Source organism: Bos indicus x Bos taurus, chromosome 23 (assembly GCF_003369695.1).
Source record: "Bos indicus x Bos taurus breed Angus x Brahman F1 hybrid chromosome 23, Bos_hybrid_MaternalHap_v2.0, whole genome shotgun sequence".
In the NCBI taxonomy this organism is placed as follows: domain Eukaryota; kingdom Metazoa; phylum Chordata; class Mammalia; order Artiodactyla; family Bovidae; genus Bos; species Bos indicus x Bos taurus.
This window is the reverse complement of record NC_040098.1, coordinates 16,636,462-16,653,148: the sequence shown is the minus strand read 5'-3', so window position 1 is coordinate 16,653,148 and position 16,687 is coordinate 16,636,462. Positions and strand designations below refer to the sequence as shown.

Genomic DNA, 16,687 nt, shown 5'->3' with positions numbered 1-16,687 from the left:
CCTGAGCGCTTGCTGAACTATGGTGAGAATTTCCCCAAATGCCCCGTTTGATCAGGAAGTCCTCTAAAGCTATCCCCGGGAGCTCTGACTTCAGTCACTGGCGACCCAGCTCCATCGCCTGCATCCATGCTAATAACGCCGCCATCATCACCACCATCAGCACCACACTAACCACCATCATCATTACCTTTTTCCTAGCTACTGACCCCATCATCCCCCAGACACCATAACTGCATCCCTCAAGGGCTTGGGAGTACTTGAACCCTGACTCAAGGCAGAATCTTTGAGTGTATCACCTCTAGACAAGTGACACTCAACTATTTGGCTCCCGAAAGGGAAGCTGGGCTGTGCCTGCAGACACTGTTGGTTGTCACAACTGGGGGACTGCTACTGGCATCTAGTGAGTAGAGGCCAAGGGTGCTGCTCAATATCCTACAATGCCCACGACAGCCCCACAACAAAGATTTTTTTTGTTCCAAAGTTTTGGAATTACGGACTTCTCTGTAGACCTGCTTATAGACCCTACAGCCTTCATTCTGCCCTCCTCTGGCCCTCACCCCAAAATGCCCAGCTCACACCTCTGGTTCCTGGGCAAAGAAGTCATTTTGCCACTCCATCTTTCGGCAAGTTTGATCTCATCGCTCACACCTCCTGGCCTCCACTGCTTGTTCTCAAAAGTCAATAGGATGAAAAGCCCTTTGATGCCACCCTCACAAAGGAAAACACACAGAGACGACTGATACGGGGAGCCCAGGGTACACCCAGGGTTGAGATCATGCTTGTCCAGGGCAGGGAGGCAGGGACTGGGCTGGGTCCCAGAGGTATAAAGCAGGAAGGACTGTTCAGGCTTTCACTCCACTGCAACAGCACAACTCAGAGTTGCCTCTGCTGCAGCCAGCTGGAAATCAGCATCATGAAGTGGATGGTACTGGCCTTGGTCTGCCTCCAGGCCTTGGAGGCAGCGGCATTGGTCAAGTGAGTCTGGGGCCTGAATGCTGGGATAGGAGCCCTGGCAGCTTTTTTTTTTAAAAATAAACTTATTTACAAAACAGATACAGATTCACAGAATTAGAGAACAAACTTATGGTTGCCAGGAGGGAAGAACTGGGGAAAGAGATAGTTAAGGAGTTTGGGATCTATGTGTACACTCTGCTACATTTAAAATGGATAACCAACAGGGACCTACCTTATAGCACAGGGAACTCTGCTCAATATTATGTGTCAACCTGGATGGGAGGGAAGTTTGGGAGAGAATGGATACATGCACATGCCTGGCTGAGTCCCTTTGCTGTCTACCTGAGACTCTCACAAATTGTTAATCAGCTATGTGCTGTGTTGTGCTTAGCTGCTCAGCCATGTCCAACTCTTTGCGATCCAATGGACCGCAGCCTGCCAGGCTCCTCTGTCCATGAGACTCTCCAGGCAAGAATACTGGAGTGGGTTGCTATGCCCTCCTCCAGGGGATCTTCCTAACCCAGAAATTGAAGCCAGGTTTCCCATATTGCAAGGAGATCCAGCCAGTCCATCCTAAAGGAGATCAGTCCTGGGTATTCATTGGAAGGACTGATGTTAAGACTGAAACTCCAATACTTTGGCCACCTGATGTGAAGAGCTGACTCATTGGAAAAGACCCTGATGCTGGGAAGGATTGAGGGCAGGAGGAGAAGGGGACGACAGAGCATGAGATGGTTGGATGGCATCACCGACTCAATGGACATGGGTTTGGGTGGACTCTGGGAGTTGGTGATGGACGGGGGGGCCTGGCGTGCTGCAGTTCATTGGGTCGCAAAGAGTCGGACACAACTGAGCGACTGAACTGACTTTCCATATTGCAGGTGAATTCTTTACCGTCTGAGTCACCAGGGAAGCCCAAGAATACTGGATTCGGTAGCCTATCCCTTCTCCAAGGGAACTTCCCCACCCAGGAACTGAACCAGGATCTCTTGCATTGCAGGCAGATTCTTTACCAGTTGAGCTACCCACAAAGCCCTAATTGGCTATACCCCAATAGAAAATAACAAGTAAAAAAAAAACCCCAAAACTACTATAGACTGGATGACTTATAAATAACAGTAATTTTTTTCTCAAAGTTTTGGAGGCTGGGAAGTCCAAGATCAAGGTGCCAGTAGATTTGGTGTCTGGTTGAGAATCTGCTTCCTAGTTCATATACATACCGTCCATCGTTCTGCTGTCCTCACGTGTTGGAAGGGACACGGAAGCTCTCTGGCTGACCTGCTTCTGCTCTGAGGCAGGGAAGGCTCCCTGAGTCGGCACTGGACAGATCTCAGGATGGGAAGAGATATGGCCTCTGCCTTCAGGAAGCTTCCAGTCGGAGGGAGAAGCACCATCCGTTCCCCTACTGATGATAAAGCATAGACCAGAAACAGAGAGAGTAGGGGCAACTTCTGCCTAAAAAAAAAAAAAAAAAAAAGACCTTGAAAGGCTGGTACAATTATTTCTAGATAGGGAGATGTTTGCTAGAAGTTTCCTTAAGGGCCCCCAATTTATTTGACAGATGCCAAATCATCTAAGCAGAAACACCAGTCATGTAATCTCTATACGCTGAGGTGCCAGGGGAAAGGGGATAAGGCGGCCAGGTTCACAGAACATCAAAAGGGCGCCCAGCCTGCCTCATTGCCTGCGATTGTACCATTAAAAGGGCATTTTATTTGGTGGAAAGTTGGCTTCTCTCAGAAACTTCTTTGAGTATGCAAATTCTGGAGTCGTGTTGGTGTGAAGCAATCATCAACCTTCATATCTCAAGGTGAAGGGGTTTAGCAGAGAATTTCTGGAGAATGCAGGGTCTTGAGGGAATGGGGAAGAGATGGGGAAGGAAGCAGGAATCCAGAAGCCTGGAGCAAGGCCTAGGGACACTGGCAGAGACCCCTGGGCAATGGAGGCAGGCAGGTCTGGGAAGACACGGGCAGAAACCCATAATTCAGGAGATCCAGTTCCAGAGGCTGATCTGGGCTCTGGACCAGTCCAGCCAACCTCCGCATGGTCCCTGCCTCCTGTGAGGAGCATGACTGACCCAGGCCAGACCCGGAGCAGCAGAACTAGGACCCTGTCTTCTGAGTCCCCAGTCTAGTGCTGCTCCCTGGGGCCCGTGCTCTGTCACATCCAGCCAGTGCCAGTTGCCTGAGGGCCACCAATCTGGGGGACTCCCTTTGGGGTTAACTTTGCCATCTCTGAAGCCTTTTTATTTTTTGAATTATGTATTGCTTTTTAATTTATTATTTTTCTGTGTTGTGCAGCATGTGGGATCTTAGTTTCTCAGAGATTGAACCCGTGCCCTCTGCATTGAGAGTGCAGAGTCTTAACCACTGAACCACCAAGGAAGTCCCTCTGAAACCTTTTTTTAAAAATGCACAAACTGGGAATTCCTTTGTGGTCCACTGGTTAAGGGCTCTGCGCTTTCACTGCCAGAGCGTGGGTTCAATTCCTGGTCAGGGAACAAAGATCCAGCAAACACAGCCAAAACAAACCAACCAACCGCACAAATCCTCCAAAGAGTAATGTCTAAAGTTCCTCCCCCCTTCCTGGGAAAGAGTTTATGGGGTATGTGAGAGTGGAGGACCAGGGTGGGATGACAACCCATGGGATGAGGTCGGGGCAGGCCTGGGTGAAGGTAGCTGTCTTCTGAATCTTGGAGCAAGTCCTGAGAAGAGTTTTCCAAGAGAAAAAGAGAGGCAGAGGGAGAAAGAGCCAGAGAGAGCCAGAGATCGAGACAGAAATGGAGAAAGAGGGAGACAGACACATACAAGCGACGGACCCCGGGGACAGAGCGACGGGGAGCCTGAGGCAGTTAGGGATGGAGAGAGAGATTGGGATATTAGAGGCGCAGTAGGAAAGAGGGAGTCCCTGCCCTGACCCCAGCCCTTCTGCAGAATCCCCTTGAAGAAATTTAAGTCCATCCGTGAGATCATGAAGGAGAAGGGCCTCCTGGAGGACTTCCTGAGGACCTACAAGCATGACCCGGCCCAGAAGTACCGCTTTGGTGACTTCATTGTGGCCACCGAGCCCATGGACTACATGGACGTGAGTCTTGACCCTCCCCTGGGGCTCCCCCTCCTCCTGCTGCCAAAGGCTGAGGGCCAGGCCTGGGCTGTGAGCTGCACTCTCCCTCTCTGCACCCTCCCACTCACCCCCTGGAGGCTGCCCCTGTCTCTCAGACCTGCCTGCCAGCCCGGAGACTTCATTGCCTGAGAAAGCACGGAGGGACCCCTGATGACCTGGCAGCTGAGTCCACGCAGACTTTTGCTGCTGCCCCAGGCGGGCTCAGACTGAGGGCCCTCTGGGCAAGTGTGGTTCTGGGCAAGTGTGGAGGGCAGACTCGAGCCCCTGCTTGTGGTGTGGGCTGTGGGGCTGGCCACTCTGCTGCTCTGGCCATGGAGAAGGCTGGGCCTGATGGGAAGAACACTAGAGTGACTGGCTCCAATGCCCCCACCACAAGCAGGACCCACCCCCCGACCCCCACCCAGAGCTAAGAGCCTGCCCCATGTCCCTTCCTCCCCACCCAGGCTGCTTACTTTGGCGAGATCAGCATTGGGACACCACCACAGAACTTCTTGGTCCTTTTTGATACCGGCTCCTCCAACCTGTGGGTGCCCTCTGTCTACTGCCAGAGCCAGGCCTGCAGTGAGTGCTGGGCTGCGGAAGGGAGGGCATTGACACCTGTTGGGGAAAGGCTGCACTTTCGTAAAGATTGCTGGGGGGCGGGGAGGTGGGGTGAGCAGGGAGCTCCAGTCCTGGAAAGGTCCAGGGATTTGTCCAGTGTCACACGGCACATGTCCCACCCAGAGGGAAGGAACTGGCCATGAGCCTGGGTGGCCCCTCTCTGATTACCAGGACATATTCCTTCACCTACTCCAGCCTAGCCCAGCTCACTCCACCTCGTTCTGTTCACTCTGGGCAATGCCATTCTGGCCCACTCCACTCTACAACACTCTTTCTATGCTACTCCCCCACCACGATTTACTAAGTTCTCACTGAACTCTCCCAAGGACCCGGGAGAAGGACATAGACGTGGTCCTCCTCCTGTCACTGTCTTTGGAGATGCACACTTCCTAGGGCGGGCCTGGCCCCTGCCAAAGCCTTGGGGTTTGGGTCTTGACACCTCTAGTCTAGAAGGTCCCTCACTGGCCCCATCCTAGGCTGTCTCAGGATCCTGGTATGGCCAGCTTCTCCCCTGGGGTGAGGGAAGTTTCAGGGAATACCCTGGAGGTCCATTCACTCCTTCATCTGATGAGTAATTTCTCGACACTTACCGTGTATCAGGAGATCTGCTGGGGGCCAGGAAGATGGAGATAGATACTATACAACTTGCCCACACTATAGTCCTAGGGAGGTCATCATCCTAGGGCATCTGACGATTCTGTGATTATGTTAGGTTGGGGGGGTGGGTGCTTTGGGGTCAAGGCTGCCCAGTTCTTAAGGGTCTTCTGATGCCAGGAATGTCAGTTGGCTACCATCTGACTCCTTGGCCTGTAGGTGGAGGGGTGTGTGTGTGTGTGTGTGTGTGTGTGTGTGTGCTGAGGCTATAGGATGTGAGTACAGGCTGGGAGACAAGTGGGCAGCCTTGCAGACCTTAGAGGGGGCCAGCATGACTGCCCCGAATTTTCCCTTCCCTGCAGCCAGCCACACCCGCTTCAACCACAGCCTATCCTCCACCTACTCCACCAATGAGCAGACCTTCTCCCTGCAGTATGGCAGCGGCAGCCTCACTGGCATCTTAGGCTATGATACTCTGACGGTGAGTGATGCTGCCGGCTGAGCCCTCACCTCTTCCTAGGATATAGGCAAGGTAATTTGGGGCTGTGAACTCGATTCTAACCTCATAGTTCTGAGTCTGATGGGGAGACTTAGACGGAGGCCTTTGAAATACATGGGAAACACCCAGTGTTCTGCCATTGTTTGTTGTTGAGTTGCTCAGTTGTGTCTGATTCTTTTGCAACCCCATGGACTGTATAGCCCACCAGGCTCCTCTGTCCATGGGATTTCTCAGGCAAAAATACCGGAGTGGGTTGCCATTTCCTTCTCTAGGGAGTCTTCCTGACCCAGGGATTGAATCCATGCCTCCTGCATTGGCAGGCGGATTCTTTACCACTGAGGCACCAGGGAAGCCCATACTCTACCATACAGGCCAGAAAATCATAACACTAGAGGCTCATCGAGGAACGGCCTTGGTGATCCAGTGGTTAAGACACTGAGCTTCCAATGCAGGGGGCTGATCCCTGGTCAGGGAACTAAGATCCTGCATGCTGTGAGGTGCAGCCAAAAAAACCAGAAAAGGCTCATCCATTCACTCATCGACCCCTCACTGTGGGCTACCACGTGCCAGTCGCTAGGACACAGAGTGACTGGGATGGCCCGCTCATTTTCCTTAAGAAGCTTAAAGCCTCGGGGAGCAGCAGGTTGGGATGGGCGGGGCTGCAGCAGGTGAGGGTGGCTCCTTGGAAGAGAAAGTGGCTTTCGCAAACCTGTCAAGAAGCGAGGTGGCAGAAGTGAGGGAGGGATGAAGAACAGACAGATGGGTCTCAGGAGGGGGATCCAGAGGGGGGTGTGTGGAGTTACATTCATCACTTCCCATCCTCTGCATCCTCTCCAGGTCCAAGGCATCAAGGTCCCCAACCAGGAGTTCGGCTTGAGTAAGACTGAGCCAGGTACCAATTTCCTCTATGCGAAGTTTGATGGCATCATGGGCATGGCCTACCCCTCCCTGTCCGTGGATGGGGCCACCACCGTCCTTCAGGGCATGCTGCAGGAGGGTGCCCTCACCAGCCCCGTCTTCAGCTTCTACCTCAGCAGGTAAGGAACTACTTGGCAGTCCCTGGCTCCCAGCTCACTAGCTTCCACAGGCCTGGACAGCTGAGGTTCAAACACTTTGGAGTTTGGAGGCAGGCATTCCCAGCAGGCATTTGGCAGGACCTTTCCTCCTGGGCTTCTGACTCTTCCTTTACCGCGCTCCCCATCCCCGCATCTGTCCCCAGCTCACTCGGTCTCTTCTTTGCATTTCTTGGCCAAGACAGAATCTCCCCTTCCTCCGGCAGAACTCTGCCTGGAGCATTGTTGCAGCTTCTCCTACCCCTATGGGACTTCCCTGGTGGCTCAGATGGTGAAGAATCTGCCTGCAATGAGGGAGACCGGGGTTCAATCCCTGGGTGGGTAAGATCCCTTGGAGAAGGGAATGGCAACCCACGCGAGTATTCTTGCCTGGAGAATTCCATGGACAGAGGAGCCTGGTGGGCTACAGTCCACGGGGTCGCTGTGAGTCAGACACGACTGAGCAGCTAACACTTTCACTTTTCTCCTACCTCTAGGGCTAACTGCCTGCCCAGAGCTGCAGTGAGTTCACTTCCTTCTGACCAAATGTTTTCTACCTGGACACCTCTTTTGTGTAATAATCTATTCTTCATCTCCTTTGATCTATTGTTCTAGCCAGGTCTTCTGGCCTCAGTCCACCATGAACTCAAACAAATTGTTGTTCTTACCACAAACACAAGCAAAAGTGGTTATTTACGTGGATGGGCCCTGGAGCCAAGCGGTGGGAAGGGGTGGGTGGCCTGGAGGGGACTTTCCATCTTTCCTCTCTAGAATTAGACAACCACCTTCTAGAGACAGTCAACATCTACTCTCTGGGGCTTAGTCATTTGAACCCGACTTTCAACAATATTATCCTGTTACTAAGGTTGCTGACCTCTGTTTACAAGTACTCCTGAGTTTAGCCCGGAGGATCGCTGCCCAGTGCTACACTCCTGCTCGTCTACTGTCTAACAGGGAGGTCGTGCCCTCCACTCCCCCTGGGCCCCTCCTCCCTCCGATTCCAGCAAAAAACAAACTGGGCCCCGGTCAGGCTCCTGCTGACACGCTCCACCAGCAGCATGAAGTGAAAGGCAGAGGAGAGAGGTGGGACAGGGCTGCAGGCCAGATGACCAGAGGCTTTCCCAGAGGAAGCGCTTGGTGGAGCGGCCTCATTTGAGAGCTGGAGGCACTGGGAATTCCCAGCCTTGGTCAGAGGTGGGGGACACAACATCTGCCCTTAGGGAGCCCCAGTCTGAGGGGACGCAGCCCTGCCCTCAGGGGTTCCCAGTCTGAGGGGAGACACAGCCCTGCTCTCAGGGAGCCTCAGTCTGAGGGGAGACACAGGCCTGCCTCAGGGAGCCCCAGTCTGAGGGGAGACACAGCCCTGCCTCAGGGAGCCCCAGTCTGAGGGGAGACACAGGCCTGCCTCAGGGGTTCCCAGTCTGAGGGGAGACACAGCCCTGCCTCAGGGAGCCCCAGTCTGAGGGGACGCAGCCCTGCCCTCAGGGGTTCCCAGTCTGAGGGGAGACACAGCCCTGCTCTCAGGGAGCCTCAGTCTGAGGGGAGACACAGGCCTGCCTCAGGGAGCCCCAGTCTGAGGGGAGACACAGGCCTGCCTCAGGGGTTCCCAGTCTGAGGGGAGACACAGCCCTGCCTCAGGGAGCCCCAGTCTGAGGGGAGACACAGCCCTGCCTCAGGGAGCCCCAGTCTGAGGGGAGACACAGCCCTGCCTCAGGGAGCCCCAGTCTGGAGCCAGGGCAGGACTTCTATTTTCTTGCCTTTCCCATAGCCACTTCCTGACTCACCTTTCACTTTACATTCTGCAGCCAACAGGGCTCTCAGGACGGGGGAGCAGTCATCTTTGGGGGTGTGGACAACTGCCTGTACACAGGGCAGATCTACTGGGCCCCCGTCACTCAGGAGCTGTACTGGCAGATTGGCTTTGAGGAGTGAGTCTGCAGTGGGCCCCAGGGGTGTGGGCACTTCATTCGGGCAGGATGTTGCACACACACATCCAGGTCTTGGGGTTTCAAGACCCTGGTTGGCCTGGAGAAGGTGGGTGTGATGGGGACAACACAGGAAGAGGCAGGGTCTGGAATCCCAGACATTTCAGGCCCTGTCATCCAACCCTAGGGCCTTAGAGATTAGAAACTGGGGTGTGTGGGGGGAGGGACTAATTTACTCAAAGTATTTACAACGAATCAATAGCCCTGGCCATCAGTCTTTCTAGAACTATCTGTGGAACTTTTTAGAAACAGAATACATGGCCATTCAGGTGGACTTGGACAGACTGTTATGAGGCTGGGGGGTGGTTGGATTGACCTCTGTAGAATCTTTATCTTCCTGAGGCGTACCTTGATTCGGTGGCTGCGGCCCAGCCCCTAGCTGCCCTGAGCTGGGAGGTGCTGAGACTGCCCATCTTCTCACCATTTAGGTTCCTCATTGGTGACCAGGCCACGGGCTGGTGCTCCACAGGCTGCCAGGCCATCGTGGACACCGGCACATCTCTGCTCACGGTGCCCCAGCAGTTCCTGAGTGCCCTTCTGCAGGCCACGGGAGCCCAGGAGGACCAGTATGGACAGGTGCATGCGGCGGAGGCGTGCCCTTTCCCGGGGAGAGGCCAGGGGGCATTTATGGTTTTTCCTGGGAGCACAGGAATAGCCTGATTTTTGGCCTCTGTGCTTCTCGCTGTCTCCTGGCACTGGAGGTGGGGGCCCCGGGATGACTGGGGTGGGGGCTGGCTGGGGGCCGAAGGCTGATTCAGGGGGGCCAGATGCCTGTGCTGGTATGGGAGGTCACTAATAGGCAGAATTTCCTCTGAGCTTCAACCTCTTAGAGGAAACAGTTTAAACACCTGCTGGGCTTTGCAGTAAGAGCTAAATAACTAGAATGTGGGACCAAGCCCTAGAGCGACAAGGAATAACTCTTGAATCCAGAGCTCCTTCACCTCCACCTTGGGAGGTGGATGGGGCAGGGCCCTGCCCCATCCTTACCGCCTCCTGAACCTACCAAAGGGTTTGCATAATTAAGGTATTCTCACTAACTTTGGTGGGCTGATGAGATATATTTTCTACACACCTGTGTACTTTATTTATGTATTATTTTAATTTTTATTGGGGTATAATTGCTTTACAATGCTGTGTAAAGCTGTCCAACAAAGAGAATCAGTTAGAGGCATGCATATATCCATCCCCTCCCTCTTTGACCTCCCACCCGGCCACTGCCATTCCACCCCTCTAGTCACCACAGAGCACCCAGCTGAACACCTTGTGCTATACAGTAGCTTCCCATCAGCCATCTATTTTACACAGAGTAGTGCATCAGACCTATTTTAAAAGGACACTTGCAGGGAAGAGGTGTAGATTTAAACTTTCATGGGGGAAATTCAAGAAAGAGGCATGGGCAAACACACTGAGGAAACCAGAAGGGAAAGAGACACGTGTACCCCAATGTTCATCGCAGCACTGTTTATAATAGCCAGGACATGGAAGCAACCTAGATGTCCATCAGCAGATGAATGGATAAGAAAGCTGTGGTACATATACACAATGGAGTATTACTCAGCCATTAAAAAGAATACATTTGAATCAGTTCTAATGAGGTGGATGAAACTGGAGCCTATTATACAGAGTGAAGTAAGCCAGAAGGAAAAACATAAATACAGTATACTAACGCATATATATGGAATTTAGAAAGATGGTAACAATAACCCTGTGTACGAGACAGCAAAAGAGACACTGATGTATAGAACAGTCTTATGGACTCTGTGGGAGAGGGAGAGGGTGGGAAGATTTGGGAGAGTGACATTGAAACATGTAGAATATCATGTAAGAAACGAGTTGCCAGTCCAGGTTCGATGCGCGATACTGGATGCTTGGGGCTGGTGCACTGGGACGACCCAGAGGGATGGTGTGGGGAGGGAGGAGGGAGGAGGGTTCAGGATGGGGAACACATGTATGCCTGTGGCGGATTCATTTTGATATTTGGCAAAACTAATACAATTATGTAAAGTTTAAAAATAAAATAAAATTTAAAAAAAAAAAAAGAAAGAGGCATGTTTTGAGAAACATGACTCAGGTCCCCCCACAACCCACCCTCTGTACAGCAGCTTCTACAACTTGGAGGTTCTGTACTCGAGTCCTCGTGGGTTACACCAGCAGTATTGGTGTTGCAGCCTCCAGTCCAAGAGCAGACTTGGGGCTCGGGCCCAGGACCCCAGGGGCTGCAGTGATGGGGCTGGCAGGTCCTCTTAGCGGGGAGATGAGGCGACCCGGGCGCTGTTCCTCTCTGCAGTTTCCTGTGGACTGTAACAACATCCAGAATCTGCCCACCCTCACCTTCGTCATCAATGGTGTGCAGTTCCCTCTGCCACCCGCCTCCTACATCCTCAATGTAAGTCCTGGTTCCTGCAGGCTGAACCAGTGGGCAGAAGGTCAGGGATGGAGGTGGGTGAGGGGTGGGAGGAAGCTGTGAGGAGCCAGAAACACTGGGTCCCCTTAACTGTGCCATCTCCTTGAAGCATTGATTTCTCTTCCCCTCTCATGGATTTTAAACCCCCTTCTCTGGAACCAGGCTGTGAAAGAGCAGAGCAATCATCTATTAATAATAATTGTTATTAATTAATTAAGGGGGAGAGGCACTGGCTCTCTGTTGAGCACTTACAAGAGTCAGCCACCAAGTGAAGCACTTTGTCTACATTTTCCTGATGACTCGTCATAACATTTAATGAGGGAGATATGAATTTTTATTTTACAAGTAAAAACTTGGAGGTTCCAAGAGGTTAACTCATTGGCCTAAAGCTACATAGTAAGGGTGAAGCTAAGGTTTGAACCTAAGTTGATCTGGCTCCAAGGCTTTACTACCAGGAGTTGAGGAGATCCTGCAGAGGGAGGGCCCTTGCAACCTGCCCTCAGCCACAGTTGGCCTGTGAGGCCTCAAGGGTAGAAACTCTGGCTCATCCTTTTCTGTATCTGTGCTGCTGGCCTGGGGCTCTGGGCTGAACAGTGCCCGGTCCACCTGTGAGCTGATGAATGAGTGTTGCCCTTGTGTGTTGTGCAGAATGACGACAGCTACTGCATCCTGGGGGTGGAGGTCACCTACGTACCCTCCCAGAATGGCCAGCCCCTGTGGATCCTTGGGGACGTCTTTCTCAGGTCATACTATTCCGTCTATGACCTGGGCAACAACAGGGTGGGCTTTGCCACGGCCGTCTAGACTCAGTGCCTGGACTCCCGGGCTTCCTTCTCCCTCTGGACACTCCACCCTACAGGGGGTTCTCTCTGCACTTCCTCTCTGCATTTAGCCTCCCTTCTCTGGACTCTGGACTCTCTCTAATAATAAACAGCTCTTCTCCACGTTGGCCATCCTGTTGTTTTTAGAGGGCGGTCGCAGCCTGTGAGGCTCAGGGAACGGGACAATAAGAATCAGAGGCAACTTTGTCTCTATCGGACCATGTTGTCCCTGAGTTTCTAGGAGGTTCGTCGTGGGTCACTGAGTTTCTAAGAGAAATAGGGCATGAGGTAGGCTTGGGGGTGGGCCATGTACCCCTCAAAGTTTGGAGTCTCTTCACAGCTTCTCTCTGGAGAGGGAAGACAGGGGTAGTGGCATGCAGGCACGGCATGCCTTTGTAAGGGACAATCCAAAATGCTCTGCTGACCTAATTTACCAAACTACCACCAGAGTTACCCCACACATATCACTAGCAGTGTGACTAGGGGTCCCATGTGTCTTAAATCTAGGCTTCTTCCTCCTTATCTGTGATCAAGTTTGCCCTAGGAGCTTTCAGAAGAAGGCTGGAGGACAATGAGCATTGTAACAGATGTGGGTCCTTTAGGGAGACATCACGTGATGCCACCAGAGCATCTTGTGACGTGCATCACGGGAGGGTGACATGAAAAGGTCAGGAAGTTTCTCTGTTCAGCAACATGGTGGTGGTGTACCTGCAAGCTCCAGGTAATGAGGTCTAGGTGGGGAGGGCCCCCACCTAGATAAATGGAGAACTCATGATGGGAGAGGAGGTGGGCTCCATTTTATAGTCATATTTCCTTCACCATGCTGATCAACCTTGTTCCTTATGCTCAAGACCCAGGTCTGGTACCCCATTCCAAACCAGGAGGATGAGGGTTGACACAGAGGGGTTTCTATGGCAACAACACACCATCTGGGACCCTACCTCTTTCCTAGACTCCAGGAAAGCCAGAGCACTGCACGCCTCTCACTGGGGTCAAATAGGCCACAGGGCATATTGTGATGATCTGTGGTTCGTGACATTACTTTCTGAAAGAGAAAACTTGCAAAAGGGGTAGAAACCAAGTGGATCAAAGTTTCCAAATTAAATGCCAAGTCTCAGCACAGGCCTGAGCCAGCAGGGTGGGACTACAAATCCCGACGTGCCTAGCAGAGCCGTCGCCCAGCAGGGAGGACTACGTTTCCCAGCGGGCTCTGCAGCAGGCAGACGGGCGGTAGGGCGGGGAGGGGCGGAGCCGGGAGGGGCGGGGCCGCGGGGTAGGGTGCTGCCCTCTGCCGGGCACGGCGGGAAGTGAGTGCCGAGTGACAGCAGGAGCCCCGGCGCCGGGCGCGGGGCTCGGTGACAGCGGAGGCGGCGGCCGCGGGCTGGACGTAGGGAGCGGCGGCGGCGCCGACGGCAGAGGGCAGGGCGGACGGGGGCGGGCCTCCCCGGTGGCGCGGAGCCGGAGGAGCCCGGGAGGGGGCGGCCGGCGCAGCTCTCGGGCCCGACACCTGAACTTGGGACAAGTTGCCGGAGTCGCGGGGCGCGGGCGGCGGACGGATTGACCTTCATAGCTAGGTGAGCGGGACCGGGGGGCAAGGGGTGCGCGGAGGGCCCTGAACTCCCGACCCAGGCTCCGCTGCTCCGATCCCGTGGGTCCGCGAGACAGGTGGGTGGCTGGGTGGGGGTGTCGACTGGAAAGGGGAGCTAGACCGTGTGCGCCGCACTGCCACCCGCCCCGCCGTCCGTCTAGCCGGCCCGGCTCGTCCGGCGCATGGCTGGGGCGGCGCTGCCCGCGGAGCCTGGGAGCCCCTCCAGCCCCTCCCTTCGGGCCCGGGCCGGGGGGCGGCTTCTCCGCGACCTTATGTAACCAGGCGGGAGGGGCCGTGGCAGGCATGGGCCTTCCCGGCCCGGGAGCTGGAAGTCGAAGGGGCGGGAGGCGTGGGAGTGAACTTGCAAGAAGTTTTGAGGGCGTGTGGGCCCTGCGCCCGCTTCTTCTCCACCGGACGCGGCTGGGGCGGCGGGTGGCACGGGGGAGGGTGCCGAAGGTAGGGGAGTGTGCGGGGGCCGAGTCCGGCGGGGCCAGGCCCTGCCTGGATGGTCCGGGGAGTGGGCGGGCCGGAGCGGCGCCACGCCCCGGGGGCGGGTGGGGGGGCGGGTGGAAGTACCATCCTTCCCTCCCTTCCCGCCCCTTCCTCCCCCTCCGTCTCTTGAAGAAGCCGCTCCAACCCGGTCCCCCGATGTGCCAGAGAGCAGTCTTTTTCTCCCCCTTGCATTATTCCACGACGTTAGGGAACCCCAACCCCAGAGCACACCATTCCTGCCTTCCCTGCGGCTCCCAGCCATCTACCCGCCCCCAGAGTATCCCCCCTCCTTCCCGGTCCCGAATCCCGGAAAACACGCCCCCTTCCCCCGATTCCTTGAGTCTGCACCTCCCAACCCCAGGCTGTCCCACCCCCAAGTCAGCACTTCTTCTCCACCGTCCCCGCCCGCCCCCGATACCCCGATCAGCTATTCGGCCGAAGCGGCGAGTGCGCTCGCCTTCTCGAAGGGAGCGGGCTGATGCCAGCTCGGCTCCCCGCCCCTCGGCTCCCTCCCGCCCGGAGTTCGGGCTTCACGCACGGCTGCCCAGAGCTGCTCAGGGTTGCGCGAGCAGGTTCGCGCCGCAGCCGCCCGGCGCTCCCCGGCCCGGATCGCTGGGGGAGGGAGGGAGGCGGGGGTTGGGGGTGGAGGGAGGGCGCCCGGGGCGGGGCTCGTCCGCCCTGGGCTCCGCCACCCCCTCCTCGTCGGGCCAACCCCTCACCGCTGAGTCCTTCTCCGAAGCCGCGCCCACCCCTGCCGTCGACCTCACGCGCGGGTGTTCTGGGGGTGGTTATGCGCGAACAGTTCCTGGACCAAACTCGAGCGCTTTGGCTTAGCGTTCTCCGGAGAAGTGATAGTTAATCCTTGTGATAGTGATAGTTAACCCTTGAGTGGGGTGGGGGTACTTAGTTGAGCTGGGAATGGGACAAGACTGGTGTAGGTCCCCAGTGACGCCTCTGGGATGTGGGTTCGCAACCCTGATGGCTGAGATTCCACCCGCCCAAGACCTGGCACTCTTGGGCAACTGGGGGTGGAGGGGACGGTGGGGGACTGGTCGGTGTGGGTGTCTTCAGAGCAGAACGCAGTTCTTGGTTCGTAGACTTGCTCCCTCTGAGGCCTTCTCTATGCCCAGCCTGAGAGACGGGCCCTCAGGCCCTGCCTTCAGGGAGATCACAAGTCTGGGAGAGACAGCCGACAAGAGTTAAAGGCAGGCCAGAGAGGCAGGCGGGGGAAGGGCTGGCTGCCTCGGGAGCCCTACCTGGTAGTCTGAGGTGTGCCTGGATCTTGTCTCAGTTTCCCCAGCCACGGGGAAAAATAGCAGTTCACACCGACCCCTGCATTCTGCCTGCCTCCTGGCTTAGGCAGAAGAGTCGGACGGAAACCAGGCAATGGAAACGAAGAGCTGTTTAGGGTGACTCTGTGCTCTGCTTGTCTGGGAGCGCAGCCAACGTTGCTTACAGTTTACGAGGCCTGTTACAGCTGCAGTGCTATTTTGCCCTCAGCTCAGCTCTCTGAGGTGCAGCCAAATGGGAGCCCAGGTTTCCTGATTCTGTGCTCTGTGGAAAGGGTGCAATGGTTGGCGACATCTCCTCAGGTGAGCACTCAATCCCGAGAGAGCCCCTGGGCTTCTGAGGGCTGATGGCCTGGTAACTCACAGTCGGAGGTGGGTAGGAGGGTGGGCCAGGGCATGCAGGAGCCCATCCAGTGCTCAGGGATGATGGGGGTCCCCAGCGCTCACCCCACAGCCAGTGAGGCCTCCCTCCTGCAGCTCAGCTGGAAAGCAGGTGGGAGGAGCTTCCCACCCCTCAAGCCTGGCTGCCCTTTGAGGGTCTGGCTTCTGGCCCCATCCCTCCTGGGGCTCTGTTTACGGCTGTAATTGCATCATTAGCCAGAGTTTATAGAGTTACTTAGCACCTGCCCCCACAGGGAGTGGCCTAGCCACCCCCTGGCTTCTGTCTCTTCCTTTTCAAAGTCGACTTGGTTTCTGCCGGCAACTGGGGTTTCCCCAACCGCAGCTGGCATGCAAGCCAGGTTGGGCCTTTGTCCTAGGGATGGAGGGCAGTCAGCACTTGGGGCCCAGCTTGGGGCTGCCCTGGAGATGACCGTGGAAACTGGGTTGGCCTCTTCCCAGAGCTGCCAGCAGTGTCCACATCCCAGGACGCAGTGGGTGTTTTTGCATATGATGTATGTATCCACGTCTGAAAAGAGAGGTAAAAATGCACACACTTCACAGGCAGCTGTGGGGAGTCAGGTGCCTGGCGCATGGTGAGTCCAGATGCTGCTCTGTATCTCAGTGTGGGGTGTGTGTGATTGATGGGAGTTTGTGTGTGTGGTTATGAGATCATGGGCATCTAGATACATGTATGTAGATGAATTGTGTACACGCATGTCTATGAGCATGTAAAAATAACAGTAATAGAATATGCATCTACTCTTTTTATGCTATAATAGAGCAGTATTGTAATAAAACTTAGTCATAAACTATCAGATCAGATCAGTCACTCAGTCGTGTCCGACTCTTTGCGACCCCATGAATCGCAGCACGCCAGGCCTCCCTGTCCATCACCAACTCCCGGA

At 55.1% G+C, this 16,687-nt stretch overlaps 2 protein-coding genes across 3 annotated transcripts in view; both read left to right on the top strand.

The window, feature by feature from the left end:
• Nucleotides 1-870: 870 nt before the first annotated feature.
• On the top strand, nucleotides 871-12,160 carry PGC (progastricsin). The gene is made up of 9 exons (XM_027524448.1): nucleotides 871-975; nucleotides 3,888-4,038; nucleotides 4,521-4,638; nucleotides 5,634-5,752; nucleotides 6,608-6,807; nucleotides 8,628-8,750; nucleotides 9,236-9,383; nucleotides 11,095-11,193; nucleotides 11,860-12,160. The coding sequence occupies exons 1-9, from the start codon at nucleotides 914-916 to the stop codon at nucleotides 12,013-12,015; spliced, it is 1,176 nt and encodes a 391-aa protein (XP_027380249.1). The 5' UTR covers nucleotides 871-913; the 3' UTR covers nucleotides 12,016-12,160.
• Nucleotides 12,161-13,348: 1,188 nt separating this feature from the next.
• Nucleotides 13,349-16,687, top strand: part of TFEB (transcription factor EB) — a 48,524-nt gene continuing 45,185 nt past the window's right edge. For both annotated transcript variants that reach the window (XM_027524446.1, XM_027524447.1), the window contains exon 1: nucleotides 13,349-13,606. The gene's annotated coding sequence lies outside the window, so the exon portion shown is untranslated. The remainder of the gene's footprint in view (nucleotides 13,607-16,687) is intronic.

Coding starts and splice junctions, on each gene's coding strand:
- PGC (XM_027524448.1), top strand. CDS start 914: ATGAAGTGGATGGTACTGGCCTTGGTCTGCCTCCAGGCCTTGGAGGCA. Junction 8,751..9,235: donor TGGCAGATTGGCTTTGAGGA/GTGAGTCTGCAG, acceptor CTCACCATTTAG/GTTCCTCATTGGTGACCAGG. Junction 9,384..11,094: donor AGGAGGACCAGTATGGACAG/GTGCATGCGGCG, acceptor TCCTCTCTGCAG/TTTCCTGTGGACTGTAACAA.